This window comes from Anabrus simplex, chromosome 6 (assembly GCF_040414725.1).
Source record: "Anabrus simplex isolate iqAnaSimp1 chromosome 6, ASM4041472v1, whole genome shotgun sequence".
Lineage (NCBI taxonomy): Eukaryota > Metazoa > Arthropoda > Insecta > Orthoptera > Tettigoniidae > Anabrus > Anabrus simplex.
Window position 1 is genome coordinate 268,330,577 of NC_090270.1, and position 17,500 is coordinate 268,348,076.

At 38.5% G+C, this 17,500-nt stretch overlaps 1 protein-coding gene across 1 annotated transcript in view; it reads right to left on the reverse strand.

Annotated features, from left to right (window-relative positions):
* Window positions 1-1,937: 1,937 nt before the first annotated feature.
* Window positions 1,938-17,500, reverse strand: part of LOC136876437 (trafficking protein particle complex subunit 2-like protein) — an 83,701-nt gene continuing 68,138 nt past the window's right edge. Inside the window, exon 5 of the mRNA XM_067150412.2 lies at window positions 1,938-2,213. Coding sequence (XP_067006513.1) covers window positions 2,168-2,213 — 46 coding nt within the window. The 3' untranslated portion in view covers window positions 1,938-2,167. The remainder of the gene's footprint in view (window positions 2,214-17,500) is intronic.

The following is a 17,500-nucleotide window of genomic DNA, read 5'->3' on the forward strand; positions in this document are numbered from 1 at the left end:
TTCTTCTTAGCCCATAATTTGCAACATTTTTGCAATGGCACTCTTTTATCAGAAATCACCCAGAACAAATCAAGCTGCCTTTCTTTGGATTTTTTCCAGTTCTTGAATCAAGTAATCCTGATGAGGGCCATACTCTAGTTGGGGTCTTACCAGAGACTTATATACCCTCTCCTTTACATCATTACTACAACCCCTAAACACCCTCATAACCATGTGCAGAGATCTGTATCCTTTATTTACAATCCAATTTATGTGATTACCCCAATGAAGATCTTTCCTTACCCCAATGAAGATACTTCAGCATGCTATGCTAATATATTTGATTACTTGGTATGTTTAATGTGTGTTTTATGCCAATTTCATTTTAAAAATAAAATGACAGCCATCTATATAAATAATTAATTAATTTGTTTCTATTGTTGCTTATCAAAAGGAGAATGGTTTCCAAACATGTCCCAATTGGGATGCCCAAAACAGAAACAAAATTGAAAACTAAAACTGTTCCTATTCACCCTGACATTTGGGATTGAAAGAAACAATCACAAGTAATTAATTGATAGACATTATAATCTATTGGGATTTTGCTGTGTCCAAGAAAACAAAGAGAAATTCTACATGTTTCACAGAGACTTTGCTCCGCATCTTTAGAAGAGAAAATATGTCTGTCCACAACAAAGGCTTCTTTAACAATAATGGTTTGAACATGAAAAATACTTGACTATTGGTCTATTGTAAATGATTCTCTTGTTTATCAACAGATGCGCACTGTGCGCTAGCCTATGAGTGAAAAGTCACAACACCAACTCAGCTCGACGCAAGATGTTTGGGTATTTAATATGCCTGTGTGTTGCAAAACAGAGCAAGGCCATGATCTCCCATCATTAATACATACATATTTATCTTTTATATGGCTTTCTACTTCCTCCAAGAGTCCTCAATGTCTTGTGTATTATTCCCTGTTCGAGGAATGTACACCTGAACAATACCTTTTGAACTATTTTCAAACTGCATTCTCATTACCATCATCTTGCCACCAACATACTTTACAGATTATTATAATCTATCAGTTTCATGCCCGTATTGATACTTGGTATTCACAATTACAAAGAATGGGTAACTCTTTTATACTGCAGCAATATCTTGATTTCAGCAATGGATACTAACAATCTGACTAGCTGAGGATGACCTCTGTGAAGGTCGAAACTGGTACTGTATAGTATAATAAAGATATAATAAAGTATTGATTAGGTGGAAGGTAGCCATTCTTTGTAATTGTGAATACTTTGTATTTCTTTTTCAGAATTATTGCAAATCCAGTTTTAGGTGGAGATCCTCTACTGTAGAATAGCCTGTATCAATGTCTAAGTATCAAGTCTCCTTAACTCTTCCTATTTGTCTCACTTATTCCCAAAATGGCAAATGTTTTTCTCCTTCATGAAATTGAAAAGTTATTCTGTCTTATCATTCAGCATCACGACATTAGCTGTTCCATGATAATGTGTGGCTTCTAGGCTGCCACATTCGGCAAAAACAAGAAAACTGCACAGTTTGAATTTGTCATGCTGTGAGCTGGATAATCTTACTTTTTGTCACTTTGTAACTTTTGTCACATTTTAGCTGGACTCCAGGAGATGCTACAGGCCTCTAGGGTGTTTTACAGCCCTAATCTGTGACCTAATGCCCTCAGATTCCCTTTGCTAGAACCATGGTCTTACCTTCTCGTAACTCTCCGATGTTGGCAGCCCTTGTTAATTACTATACATTTCAGACGAGGTTGGATCTCTAATCCATCTTCCGTGAATACTTAATGGCAGTTTTACCAATAAAGTAAAGATTAATATAGATGGTAAAAGACTAGGAACACAGGCTAAACACAAAAGAAGAAAAGGATCCCAACAGTATAATATAAGTATTAGAAAAGAACAAACAACAAGCCACCTGGTAAGTTGTTGCTTTCTATCATTGCTTTTCTATAAATTTAATGAGATATGAAATGATATTGTAAAGAGTCTTCAATACATAAACACATTCCAATTTTCTAACTCAACAGACATTCATTTGTCCAATATAACAGGTGTCTAACAGAAAGTTGCTGATCCCTGAACACTGTCAAGTCCATATGGCAAACTTGAGGATTACACTGCACAGTACATGAAGACATGATCAGTTAGACATTTCCCAGCATGATACTCTTCACCGTATTATCAAAATTCCTGAAACACATCATGAACAATTATGTATTATAACCTATTCACACTGTATAACAATTTTCACACTTTACAATCAATATTGCAATAAATGGCAGACAATGTTCTAATGCTGTCAAGACAGAAGAAAAATAGAAAGAAAGATGAACAAATTCTTTGGCATATAAATATTAGTTCTTAAATCTTCTGAATTCAGTTCAAAACCCTACGAATTCCTAAACCGTAAGTAATGGAAAGGAACACACACATGACAAATCAATACGTATAAATATAGGAACAGGAAAGGGAACACATAATAGAACAAGCAACAATGTTGCTATAAAACATAACCATTTTTCATCCAAAGGGCAACATGTCGAGGATTACAAGCATAAATTCACTAATATTGAGAATGACATGGAAATTTTAAACATGAACCCCACAGGCCCATTGCTCAATATAACGGAAGATTTCTACATCTATATGTATCAGTATGCTAATCCCAACTTCAACCTAAACGAAATCAAAGATAAAGCAAACATTCTTTGTAACACAACCTTTCCTATTCTAAAAGATACATATCTAAAAAGAATCAGCAAACATAAATCCACACACACACAAACAAACCCCCAAAAGACACACACCAATCCACCCCACCCCCTCCACAAGATGCTTCCCCCTCCCCACTACCCTTCCGTCTTAATGCTACAACAGCCACATGACGTACACGGAACGTGTGCAGCACGCTCCCGACCATGCTCAATGACATATCAAGTTCGCACGTAAGTAACATACACGATAGTTCAAAACACATTCAACAGGCACTCTCTATTAGTTTATCTAAATTCTACCTTCCTTTTCTTCTTTGATAGATCATCTGACTTCACCCGAGTGGAACACAAGTATGAAGAGGGGAGAACTCACACTTACTTTTATTGATGTCAATACTTCATATACAGCAACTTATATCTCAACAAGAAGCTTAGTAAATACAAGCTTGTTTATCAGCAGAACAATGGACTGATGATGAGCATAAGTACCTATAAAACTAGAACATAACCCCATGTACTACTGAACATAACGTTCTTCTGCATATCTGCGGCCCAACAATGCACTCTTGAATTTACCTTGTACAACCATTGGATATAATGTTGATATTACAGCACAAGATATTTAAACTTGACACAAGGATGTCAGAGACTCTTTAGACTTTAAGAACTGTACCCTGATTTTAACATTATAGCATAATATTTTAATGGAACGTGTGGCATTCAAGTGACACAAGGATGTCAAAGCCTTTTTAGACTTCAAGAACTGTACCCTGTTGTATACAGCATTATATTTTATTGGAATATGTGGCATTCATGTTTAGTCTAAGTAATGTTTTACTCTGTACAATCGTTATTGAATAAGCAGGTTCATCAGCAGCTGGCGATGACCTAATTAACAGGTCGAAACCGGTACTGTGTTTTAATGTGATTGAAATATTTTAGACACTTTATATAATAAAGTACTGATTAGGTGGAAAACTCTCATTCTTTATACTTGTATCTCATTTTATACTTGGGTAATTTGAGCGAGTAAGACAAAATATATTAAGTCATGAGTCAATATGCTGGGAGTAGAGGTCTTACGATGTGATACTGTTTTCTGTGTATTGTTAAAGATCATTAAGTCAATTAGTGTAAGTGAAGATGAGGTATGATTTGTCAGTTTTAGTGGCAGTATTGTGAAGACACATGTGTGAAAAATACTTTACAGTTGTTTTGTATCTCCAGCCTGTTCCTGTAAATTAGTATTGAAGTCTCCAAATATTAAAATATGTTCATAAGCAGGTGATAGTCTCTGTAGAATGTCATCAATGTCAGAGGTGACCTACTTGAGGTGCCCAATAAACTACTCCTATTAGGACTTTAACTGTTGTCACAGTGATCTCGGCAAAAATGAACTCGGGTCTCGGGTCAGGACCATGCGCAGAAGTGCGTATTATTTTACATTTAATATCATCTCTACAGAACAAGGCTACTCCTCCACCTCTTTTATCTATTTGGTCATGCCTGTAAATATTATAGCCCATTATGTGAACCATACTACTAGGAATAGTTGCGTGTAACCAGCTCTCACTAACATAAGCTACGTGCGCATTGCTGTTTTCAAGAAGAGCTGTTAGCTCCTCGTGAAGGGCAGGTAGCGATTGGGAATATAAATGAATGCAGTTCAATGCTTGTGAGTTGGCCTGAAATACTGTCACTAATGAGCTCTGGCAGTGGGGTGTCTCCAGTCTCAGACAGGAGTGGTTAGGGGTAGGGGGACAGTCAGGTCCACAGCTGGCAGTGGCTATAATGGTACTTATCACACAAAGCAGAATACAAAGTAGAATATATGCTTCTTACCTTCGAATCTCCTCCGATATTGCACCAGCTTTTCATGCACTCACTCACATTCACACTAAAAAATAAAACACTATAATACAAACTTAAGCTAATTGTCACTTTCTTTTGCTGTCTGCATCTAGCCGGCTGAGGAGTATGTCCAGCTCCGCGGGTGTGTTTAAATAGTGTTTCTTCCAGTCATTGTCCATTATCACTTTTCGACAATCCTGTGACCAGGCCCGTCTTCCCACCAGCTCACGCGCCTTATTGAGCATCCCTTTCTGAGTAACAGTGAACTTAATGTCAAAATATATGCTGCAAAATTGCGTGATCATGTGTGCTCAAACCTGTCACAACAGCACATAACAGAAAGGTGGTAATTAGAATGGTTGTTAAGTGTGATCAGCGGTATAATTTCCACATGTGTAGAAAGGCGACTTCAATTGATCACTGGCAGAATCAAAAATGTAAATGTAGATACTAAAGGGTCCAATGACTGTCACAGTGAGTAACTTAAATTATATCTTATGGCTGATAAAGGGTATTTAGTTTGTCAGGTCCGAATATATTCTGCTGCCGTATGCAACAGTAGACGGCACTACCTGCGACTGTCTGGCCTAGTGTCTGGCGGCCGATACCAAACCAGGCAAACTAAGGGAAAACCAATAGCTGTGAGCAGAGGAGTTTTCCCTTAGAAGGCTGGATAAGATAAGATGTTTGTGTGGGAAATAACACATAAATTCATCAGCTGCTGCCTTGCAGTGAGGCAGGGGACTGCCAAAGGCTAAGGGAGACCACACTGAAAGAAAATACTCCAGTATGTTAGGCCTAGCAAGTCAGCACAGGAGTACAATGCAGTTGCTTTCAAAACGGATATAACCCTCAGAAAGAAACATATTCTGAATGTCGACAATACTTCAAGTACTCTTGGAACTAATGATGATGTCATGTCCGATGTTCATTCAAGATGCACAAGAAAAAACGATCATAGAAACAAGCTTCAGAATGGAACCTTAAACGTTATAACTCCTAACAGGAAAATGCAGCAAAATCACGGACTTATTGAACCGTAGACATATTCAATCCTAGGGCTAAGTGAAACCAAATGGAAAGGTTGCAACACAAGAGTGTTAGAGGATGGATATAAATTATACTGGAGTGGTAATCCTGCAGTGGCAAGGAATGGAGTTTGTTTCATACTCCATAAAGATATTGATAGTATAACAGACATCTCATTCATCAATGAGAGATTAATCAAAGCTAAAATATGCCTAAATTGAGAAACCCAAACTGTGTATTCAAGTTTATGCTCCCCAGCAGGGTTTTAGCGACAGCCAAAAAGCAAACTTCCTAGAAAAACTAGAGGACATCACTGATGAAGAAAACATAACGATAATTGGGGATTTGAATGCTCAGGTAGGAACTGATATGTCAGGTTATGAAGGAATTACTGGTCCATATGGATTTGGTAATAGAAATGAGGAGGGTGAACTTCTGTTTGATCTATGTACATGAAACCAACTTCTGGTGAAGAACTCGTGGTTTCAGAAATGGGATAGCCACAAGATAACAAGATACAGCTGGGATGGTCAGTACAGATCAGTGATAGACCGAATCATCACAGATAGTCCAAGTGGAGAAAAGGTGCATGATGTAAAAGTGATACCTAGTGAGAGCTTTGATAGTGACCATAGATTCCTCATTGCAGTCCTACGAGTCACCAAACCTATTGGTAAAGTAAACAAGAAGAAAATAACCACAAATTAAAGGTTGGAAACTGAAAGATCTGGAAGTCAAACAGCAGTTTCAAGAGGAAATCAGAGCTAAAATACCAACAACAGACACAAAGAAAGGTAATGAAGAATGGAATGATTTTAAGGCAAGTCTGGTTGGTAGTGCAGATAAAATATGTGGAAGAACAAGCAGAAGAGTTAGAGAGAAAATAAAATCTTGGAATGATAAAGTGAAAGAAGCCATAATGAAAAGGAATAAAGCCAAAAAAGTTCTTGATGTGGCCGAGTCTGACAGAAGAATCAACAGCGACCGAATAGACAACAATAAATTGGAAGAGATGGCGAAAGAATATAGATACAGGAAGTTGGAAGCCAAGAGAATTGTATGGGAAGAATTTACAACTAAACTGGAAGATGACAGTAAAGGGAATATGAAAATTATATATGGAATAGTAAAAAGTAAAAGATCAGATAAAGAAGCAATTACAGTTCTGGAGACAGCAGATGGGAATATAGTTTGCAATATGAAAGATATCAGGGATACAATGGGACAGTATTTTGACAAGCTCCTAAATGGCCCTAATGAGATCTCTGTGGAAGATGTAGGACAGAAAACAATAGAGGAAGATATCCCAATTACATGGACAGAAGTAGAGCAAGCTCTCCATATGATGAGAAGTGGTAAGTCAGCAGGAGCTGATGAAGTTACAGCTGACACGATTAAAGCTGCTGGTCCACCAGGAATATGGTGGCTGTATAGAGTTTTCAGAACAATATGAAAGGATAATGAAATACCTGAAGATTGGACAAAAGGGGTGATAGTTCCTATCTTTAAGAAAGGGAGCAGAAGGAAAAGTGAAAATTACAGATGCATTACCCTCCTATCACATGGCCTTAAAATTATGGACAAGATCACTGAAGCCAGAGTAAGGGATATACTGGAGCCTATCTCAGAAGAGGAACAACATGGCTTTAGGGCTGGAAGAAGCACAACGGATCTGATATTTGCTTAGAGGATGTTGGCAGAGAAACACTGGGAAAGAGGAAAAGACCTATTTATTGTGTTTATAGACCTTGAAAAGGCATGTGGTAATGTTCCTAGATCAACTATTTGGAAAAATCTTAGAAAACTTGGTGTACCAGAGTATCTTATTAAGAAGATCCAAATGCTATATACTAACTGCTAAAGATGTGTCAGTATTGGAGATGGTCACTCTGAATGGTTCAATACAACCAAAGGAGTACAACAGAGAAGTACCTTATCACCTCTTCTATTCACAGTAGTTACGGATACCATTTTAAAGGAACTAAAAGGAAAAGGTAATAAAGATTTTCAGGCTCTGGTGTTTGCAGACGATCTGGCAATATGGGATGAAATAGAGGAGGGAGTGCAACATAATCTGAATGCATGGTGTATGAAAATCAGCAGACATAATACAGAATGAAACACAAAAATACAGGACCACCAAGTTGAAGTAATACATCAATTCAGATATTTAGGAAGTATAATGGTTAGTAATAATAGAGCTGAGATAGAAATAACAAACAGAGTAACCAAAGGCTCTAACTTTTACAGTATTGTTACCAGACACCTACTATGGGATGAGAAGGTCCCACAAAGAACAAAAATGATCCTGTACAAGTCATATTTCATTCCCATCCTTACATATTCTCTGGAAACCTGCACACTAACATCAAAGGACTGTAGTAGGATTCAAGCCTGTGAAATGAAATTTCTTAGAACTGCCCTCCAAAATACACATCACGTGAACAATGATGACATCCGATCTAACCTAGGTCTAAACGAATTTATGGAGGAAAGACTTAGGTCATCTAGACTTAAATGGTTTGGGCATGTTAAACGAATGAAGAGCACAAGGTTACCATGATTGATTATTTGGAAAAGAGAATAACAGGTAGAAGACCAGCTGGAAGAGACATGGAGAGAAGAGGTTGGAATTGGGAATTGTTCATGGACAACAAAATCTTTTTGAATAGGCAACTTTGGAAGATGCTCACTTTCAAACACCCTACCCAGCTCGCTGGAAGGGCAAACCGATGATTATGATTAAATGGTATTAATTTGTAATTCGTGTTTAAATTTAAAGACAGCCACAAAAGGCAACAACAAGCCATTTGCTAACAGTGTGCGAGTAGAATAACACTAAAACTAATTATGATTCAAATGAGAGTGTGTGTTCATGGGCAAAATGGTTTCACACAGCCAGCAGTCTGCAATGCTCGGTTACCAAAATATTTTGAATTAATTGAATTGTAGCTGTAAAGGACTAGTTTCACTGAAGATGTTTGGTTGTGGAGGATTAGTTTGGTTAAGAATTTTGAAACTGTGGAAAATTTTATAAACATTTCTTTGAGAGTAATTAATTACTTAATTTAGGTTATTTAGGTCATTGTTACGTATAGTTAGATGATGGATCCTTTTGATTTTGGTTTACTTTTAGGAATCTTTTTACTCCAGAATAATTTTTATTAAGTATTATTTGTGCTCTTTTGAGCAGGAGTCAATTCACTTCAGCTATTGCCAATTCCAGTTATGTTTGATTTTGTTTGATTTCATTTATTTCTATTAATGTCAATAAATTTATTTGGTTTAAATCAGTCTGGGCTATGTCATTGTAGATTAGCTTGACCCATCGTTCTTAATCGAGGAACATGGACGTATCACTCCTGAGGTAAGTTTCTATGTGCACAGTGAGTATATTTCTTAGGAGCTGAAGCAAGTCTTCAAGAGGATCACTGCCACACATGCCATCAAAAGGGTACAATACAATGCCATCATTCCCCTTATTAAAAACTTTTATTCTGATAAAATTGTCAATCAACACCGATAGCACATGTTCCGGTCCCCTTTACACCACACCTACTCCCTCCCCCTCTAACCTTCCTTCACACACTCCAAGCAATAGCTTGCTGCAAGCAAGAGACAATACGCAGTGCACTACCAACAAGGCTGCAGGAAGCAGGCCCACGAGGACTCGAGGGAGTGAGTCTCAAAACTAATATTCTTTTCATTCATATTCACATTTGACAAGGCATTCTCCAACACTGTATTTTCTTCTTTTTCAGACATCATACATCTACTATACTTCACACAATAGACAAAAGTTGTTATTCTAAGGTTCACATCTATATAAGCTACAGAAATGCAATCATCAAAATCAGAGATTTTCCCTCCTCATCAAAACTACTTAAAAAGCAACAACAAATAGCAGTCGGCCAACACACATTGCTTCACAACTAGAGTTAAGACAATGTGATTGTACTTCACAAGTGTTTGACTGGTGCAAACAGTTTTAATGACCCATTTTACCAGAACATTGATTCACAACAGTAGAATTAGTTTGTGAATTTTTACGACGAAAAGGGTGACATTTTAAACATAGTGAATGCTATTTTAGTTATCAGTAATATGATGGATCAGCTGACGATGATCCATACAGATTGAAACTAGTCCTGTAATATATATTTTAAACATAAATACATATATTTATCATTATATATAGTATCAAGTGGAATCAACCAACTTTTATAATTGTGAACTGTAGAGTTATCAATACAGCAAAATGAAACTAATATTATACGAGTATTTGAGCACATTCAAAGCAAAGTTGGGGTCAGAGGCCAGCGTCTGAACCGTCATGAGCCACTCAGCCCGACAATGGTAAATTGTTCCACCACCTTATGGACTCAAAAATGATGCATCATTTATGTGTCCTTATTATCTGGTGAGCGATGAAGCATTCCCATTCAAAACTAACCTCATGTGACTAGTGTTGGACAGTCTGAGACAGGGTCTTGAGATTTCTCAAGACTAGCACAAGCACAATTTCTTGCAAGAAATTTCAAGAGATCTCAAAAGTGTTGTATCCGCACTGTGTGGGGAGCAGTGTTTTGTATGCTTACAGGTAAGACAGAGCTGAATGTTCTTTGTGCTGAGTATGTGAACAGCTAACCACAGGCCTTCTCAATTCGGTAAATACGTGTCAAAAAGTGACTATTTCTTTCATTTCTACTAAGGTCTATTTTGATGCAGTATAAAAATTATAAAGGATACACATTCTGGCATTTTATGCAGCAGTAAGTAGGCTAAGTACAGGAACTGACAGCTACTGTAGGTGTACATTGTTATTACTCATTCATTACAATACAATTACATTACTAATTATTCATTACAATATTACAATATTACTGGAAGGTATCAAATAGACTTCATTATGATTAGGCAGAGATTCAGAAACCAGGTGTTGGATTGCAAAACTTTCCCAGGAGCAGACGTGGACTCTGACCACAACTTGTTGGTCATCAAATGCCATCTGAAGTTGAAGAAATTGAAGAAAGGAAAGAATGCAAAAAAATGGGATCTAGACAAGTTGAAAGAAAAGAGTGTGAGGGATTGTTTCAAGGAACATGTTGCACAAGGACTAAATGAAAAGGCTGAAGGAAACACTATAGAGGAAGAGTGGAGAGTCATGAAAAATGAAGTCCATAGGGCTGCTGAAGAAATGTTAGGAAGGAAGATCAACTAAGAATCAGTGGATATAACTCAGGAGATACTAGACCTGATTGATGAACAACGAAAATACAAGAATGCTAGAAATGAAGAGGGCAGAAAAGAATACAGGCGATTAAAGAATGAAGTGGATAGAAAGTGCAAGGTAGCTAAGGAAGAATGGCTGAAGGAGAAGTGCAAGGATGTCAAAGGCTGTATGGTCCTGGGAAAGGTAGATGCTGCATACAGGAAAATCAAGGAAACCTTTGGAGAAAGGAAATCTAGGTGTATAAATATTAAGAGCTCAGATGGAAAACCACTTCTAGGGAAAGAAGACAAAGCAGAAAGATGGCAGGAGCATATCCAACAGTTGTATCAAAGTAAAGATGTAGATAATTTAGTTCTGGAACATGAAGAGGCTGTTGATGCTGATGAAATGGGAGACCCAATTTTGAGGTCAGAGTTTGACAGAGCTGTGAGTGACCTAAATAGGAACAAGGCACCTGGAATTGATGACATTCCCTCTGAATTACTGACTGCCTTAGGAGAAACCAGCATGGCAAGGTTATTTCATTTAGTGTGCAAGACGTATGAGACAGGAGAAGTCCCATCCGATTTTCGGAAGAATGTTGTTATACCTAATCCCAAGAAAGCCAGTGCTGACAGGTGTGAAAACTACCGCACCATTAGTTTAGTATCTCATGCCGGCAAAATTTTAACACGTATTATTTACAGAAAAATGGAAAAACAAGTTGAAGCTGAGTTGGGAGAAGATCAATTTGGCTTCAGAAGAAATGTAGGAACACGTGAAGCAATCCTGACTTTACGTCTGATCTTAGAGGATCGAATCAAGAAGGACAAGCCCACGTACATGGCATTCGTAGATCTAGAAAAGGCATTCGAAAATGATGATTGGACCAAGCTATTTATGATTCTGAAGATGATAGGGATCAGATACCGAGAATGAAGAATTATCTACAATCTGTATAAAAATCAGTCTGCAGTGATAAGAATCGAGGGCTTTGAAAAAGAAGCAGCAATCCAGAAAGGAGTGAGGCAAGGCTGCAGTTTGTCTCCTCTCCTTTTCAATGTTTACATAGAACAGGCAGTAAAGGAAATCAAAGAGAAATTTGGAAAGGGAATCACAGTCCAAGGAGAGGAAATCAAAACCTTGAGATTTGTCGATGATATTGTTATTTTATCTGAGACTGCAGAAGATCTCGAGAAGTTGCTGAATGGTATGGATGAAGTCTTGGGTAAGGAGTACAAGATGAAAATAAATAAGTCCAAAACAAAAGTAATGGAGTGCAGTCGAAAGACGGAAGGTGATGTAGGAAATATTAGATTAGGAAATGTCTTAAAGGAAGTAGATGAATGTTGTTACTTGGGTAGTAAAATAACTAACGATGGCAGAAGTAAGGAGGACATAAAATGCAGACTAGCACAAGCAAGGAAGAGCTTTCTTAAGAAAAGAAATTTGCTCACTTCAAACATTGATATCGGAATTAGAAAGATGTGGAGCGTGACATTGTATGGAAGTGAAACGTGGACGATGACTAGCTCAGAAAGAAAGAGAATAGAAGCTTTTGAAATGTGGTGTTACAGAAGAATGCTGAAGGTGAGATGGATAGATCGAATCACGAATGAAGAGATACTGAATCAAATTGGTGAGAGGAGATCGATTTGGCTAAATTTGACGAGAAGAAGAGATAGAATGATAGGACACATCTTAAGACACCCAGGACTTGTTCAGTTGGTTTTTGAAGGAAGTGTAGGTGGTAAGAACGGTAGGGGTAGACCAAGGTATGAATATGACAAGCAGATTAGAGCAGATGTAGGATGCAATAGTTACGTAGAAATGAAAAGTTAGCACAGGATAGGGTGGCATGAAGCGCTGCATCAAACCAGTCTATGCACTGATGACGCAAACAACAATATTACAGAGTATATGCGCCAGAATTACTGTAAGTACTTCGGTGTAGGACTGTGCAATGTGCGAAAGATGGCGGCAAGTGAGAGTAACTGTGTGTTTTTCCTCTGTGTTCTTTTAGGAGTTTTAGTGTCAAAACAAGTAGTGTGCGCAAAAGAATATAGTGATGTTCATCTAGATGATCCAGCCAGTGATTCCATGTGTTGTGAAATGCTCGGAAGTAAGTTTGTTCAATATTAACGGCTTTGTTTTTATTCCACGTGCTACGGCGGCTGCTGGCGTACCCAAGCCTCCCTTGCCGGAAGTATACGACTCGCCGTCTCAAGACTGAATATACCTCAGGTTGGAAACTGGTTGACTGCCGTTCGCCAGTTTCATTTCCCTTCACTGCCGACTGCAAACCTCCCTTGCATTCTTGTAGCACCAGCTTCGATTCCAGCCTCCAGTAAATTATCTCGGTTTTCTACTCGGTCTACTTTAAGTTTGTTGTTGACATTCCTACTGTTAGCTGGTGATGTGGAGATAAACCCGGGACCCGCGGCGGATAGCGCGATCTCAGTTTACCATCAGAATATCTGCTCTCTTAAAAACAAAATTACTGACTGTGAGCTCTACCTACAAGAACTATCTTCTTTCGATATTGTCGCCTTCTCTGAAAGTTGGTTAACTGACTTTGTTTCAGACACGGAAATCCCTCTTTCCAAAGAGTTTTCCATTTTCAGAACGGACCGTGGATCTCGGGGCGGGGGAGTTCTCCTGCCCGTTAAATCCAAATGGCATGCTAACCAACGTACTGATTTAAGTAGTGACTGCGAAGCCATTTGGGTAGAAGTGAAATTTCAACATTCCAAATATCTATTTGCTTGTTTTTTACAGGCCACTTCGATCAACCCTCAATTATTCTGAAAATTTTCTCTCTTCTGTAATGAAAGCCATTAATCTGAATTCTAACGTAATTATATTAGGCGACTTTAACCTCTCTATTTCTTGGAATTCCCCTACTCATGGTGTCCCTTCTAATAGCCTTGACAAGTGGTATCTCGACCATTATATTACGGGCCTAGGCCTCCAACAGACGTACTTGAGAACACCTGCGGGGATAGTCTTCTTGACTACCTGCTCTGCTCCGTGGAGCCTTCCGTTATTTCTGTGGGACGAAATATTTTTAAATCGAACCACAAGTCTGTAGAGTCTGTTGCCCCTGCCCGCCCCCCGAAATGTCATCGACCCTTTACCAGGAACTGTGTACCCTTGTGGCGGAAGGTTGATTGGTAGGCTGTCAATCACACCCTCTCTCTTCTACCCTGGCACTTGCTGCAAGTGGGTGAAGTGCAAGAAGCAGTGGACCTGTTCTATGACTGGACTCGTGCTGTGATCCGTGACCTTGTTCCCACTCGTAAAACATCCGCCAGATGCCCACCTTGGAAGAAAAGTGACACCAAAATTGCAGAAATTAATAAAACGAAAGCCTGGAAAGACTGGAAAAGGTCACCTTCTGAAGCCAGCTATAAAACTTTTTCTGACCTTCGCAAACACCATAAACAGCTTCTAAAACGGGATTACCAGGACTACATAAACTCTGGCTGCCTAGAAGTGAGAAGTAATAGCAAAAGATTCTGGTCTCTGATAAACAGCAGGAAAAATACGAAGCGTGTGCCAGACACAGTGACTTGGGGTGATAATTTAGCCAGTGGTAGTAATAGACCGGAAATTTTCAACGATTACTTTGCGTCTAATTTTGTTGCACCTGTTCAGTTCCCTGATTTTCCGTCTATTGAGTCTGTTCCTTCTCATAGTCTCAGTAATCTTTCCACCTCTGAGTCAGAAGTCTATTCGTTACTTTCCTCCCTGCCAGAAAATAAACCTACTGGTCCGGATGGTCTCAGTCCTGTGTTCCTTAAGAATACCACTACGACTCTTGCCCATCCTATTGCTGTTATATTTAACCATTGCTTCTTAGCCGGCTACTTTCCTGACGACTGGAAAATCGCTAACATCACTCCGGTTTTTAAAAGTGGAAAGAGGTCTGATGTCAGAAACTATCGTCCGATTTCTATATTACCCACTCTGTCACTCATCTGTGAAAAGATTATCCACCAGCGCCTTCTTTCTTTCACACTTCCTTATATATCGTCCCAGCAGCATGGTTTTCTTCCTGGTAGCTCCTGCCTAACTAATCTGGCTGTTCTTCTCCATCGTGCAACATCTGCTCTTAACGCCGGTTCTCAACTGGACGTGTGCTACATTGATATTGCTAAGGCTTTTGATACCGTAGACCACGCACTTCTTTCCTATAAACTCTCAGAACGTTTTAATATCCATGGTCGCTTGCTAACTCTCCTGCAGAGCTTCCTCAATACCAGAACTCAGCGTGTGGTTCTTGATGGGTTCAGTTCGACTCTTGTTATGGTACATTCTGGCGTCCCACAGGGCAGTGTCCTAGGTCCGCTTCTTTTTGTCTTATTTATTGACGATCTCATTAATTCTATATCCTCCGTTTCTTGTGAAATTCTACTATTTGCAGATGACTGTAAAATATTCAAACAAATCGATTCTTTATCTGACGTAAACTCCTTACAGAGTGGGCTTAATTCACTCTCTGAATGGTGCTCCACATGGCGTCTTAAGCCTAATCCTGCCAAGTGTTCCTCTATTTCGATCACGCTTCGTAAATCCCCTATTCTCAGTAAATACTCCCTCCTCGGTAACCCGTTCCCAACTCTAACAGAACAAAATGACTTAGGTGTGATGTTTGACAGTAAATTGTTATTTGTCCCCCATATACAAAAGATAACCGTGCAAGCAATGTCACTTCTCGGTTTGTTGTATAGATTTTCTGACATCACCGATATCCGCGCCCTCCAAGCCTACTATGTATCTTGCATCCTACCGATTATTGAATTCGCGTCTCCCATTTGGTCTACCTCTTCACCCACTAATCTGAATCATACTGACCGCGTGCAGTCATTCTTCTGTGCCATTGTTAGAGCCAGAGTATCTGATTGTCGAAACTTGAGCAGTAATCAGATACTAGACAAGTTAAACCTTCACCCGTTATCTAGTCGCAGGAATGTAGCCGACCTTAGATTCCTATATAACGCTGTTAACGGTTTATTTCGTTCTCCTGAACCTGCATCCTTCTTTTCCTTACATGTTCCAACTCGCAAAACCAGGATTACTCTGCCCCTTCATATTCCGTATTCCCGCCTCTCTCTCGTTCAAAGAAGTTTATTTATCCGCATACCAACCCTCCTTACTCTTTATCTTCTGACAGGAACTTGGACGTTTTTTCTTCGTATGCCTCCTTTAATAGATTCTTCCTTAACTTAACCTAGTTCATTTTGTTCATATTCCTTTTTTCTCTTCTCATTGCTGTCCTCTCTTTTGTACATAATATAATATTTATTTATTTTTTACTGTACTATACAATTACTTGTTATATCTGTATTTATCTTACTGTGCCTAGCTATAAGTTCTTCTCTTCGTTTTACGTTCAACAATTTTTCTCGTTTCTTTAGCCTTTATTTTATGTTTTTATATGTTGTGTCTCTAATTTTGTTCGTTTTTAATTTTTTCCTCTATTTTTATCGTTAGACGTTTTTCGTCATTATTCTTCCACTTTTCTTTATGCTTGCCTTGTGCTACTCTATTGTAAATATGTATTTCATTGCGGAACTCTGTAATTCGGCTTCTCACTGTTTTGGTTTCCCAAATAAATAAATAAATAAATAAATAAATAAATAAATAAATAAATAAATAAATAAATAAATTGTACGTGACAACTTTATGACAATATCCGAAACGCAGCATAGGTTGTCAACGTAGGATTATTTTGAAGAGATGCCACATAGCATAGTCCGCTGTGTTGTTCACAGAAAAGAAGTAAAATATGTCAGTAGAAATACTTCTGGGATGATCCGACACCTAAAAACACATAATATCACTGAAGGGGAATTGTCACAGAACACCTCCAGCCTGGTCTGCATCACAAGAAACTACCCTGTCGACAACAAATGTGAAGTATCCAGGAAAGGTGTACATCCTGTCTACAGTTATTAACAAATTACACAGGGTTATTCAGCTAAGGTATCCATCTCAAATTACTCATGAACCATTTAAGATACTGATATTCTGTTTTCACTTTCATTAATGGTATTAAGAGGCTCATGGTTGAACATGCAGTACTTTTCCAAGCTTTTAGACAAAATTTAACGGCACACAGGTTTCCATATGAGAATGCTATTTCATGCAATAACCGCTATCTATCATGTCTTCCCATTAGAATGACTAATAGAATACCTAGTGTGATCACTCCGCTCTCTTAACACTGTAATTGGTGGCCCTGCCGGAGTGTGGGGCTGTAGTTGCAATGCACCGGCTGCAACAACACATGCTCCAAATTGTCAACAAAGGTAAAAGCGTGCGTGCGTAAAGTCATGGAGATAATTTTAACGCTTTTCAAGGGAATTTCCTTATTTTAATATTTTCTGAAAGTCTGTGTTAGTATCTGTCCAGTGCTTTGTGTGTGCAATCAACTAGAAAATGTCTTACTGTTTCGTTCCTGGTTGTAAATCGAGTTACGGAAGGAAGCCTGACGATAGACGATTTTTTTACACTGCCAAAAGAAAATAATGTTTGAGAAGTAGGCGAGACTTATTCTGTGGAAATTTAAGCAATTGTTGCCCAAAAGCAGAATATGTGACATGCATTTTTCTGCAAATTTAACTATACAGGCGGACTGTTTCGTTATGAATGGTGAAAATGGTGAA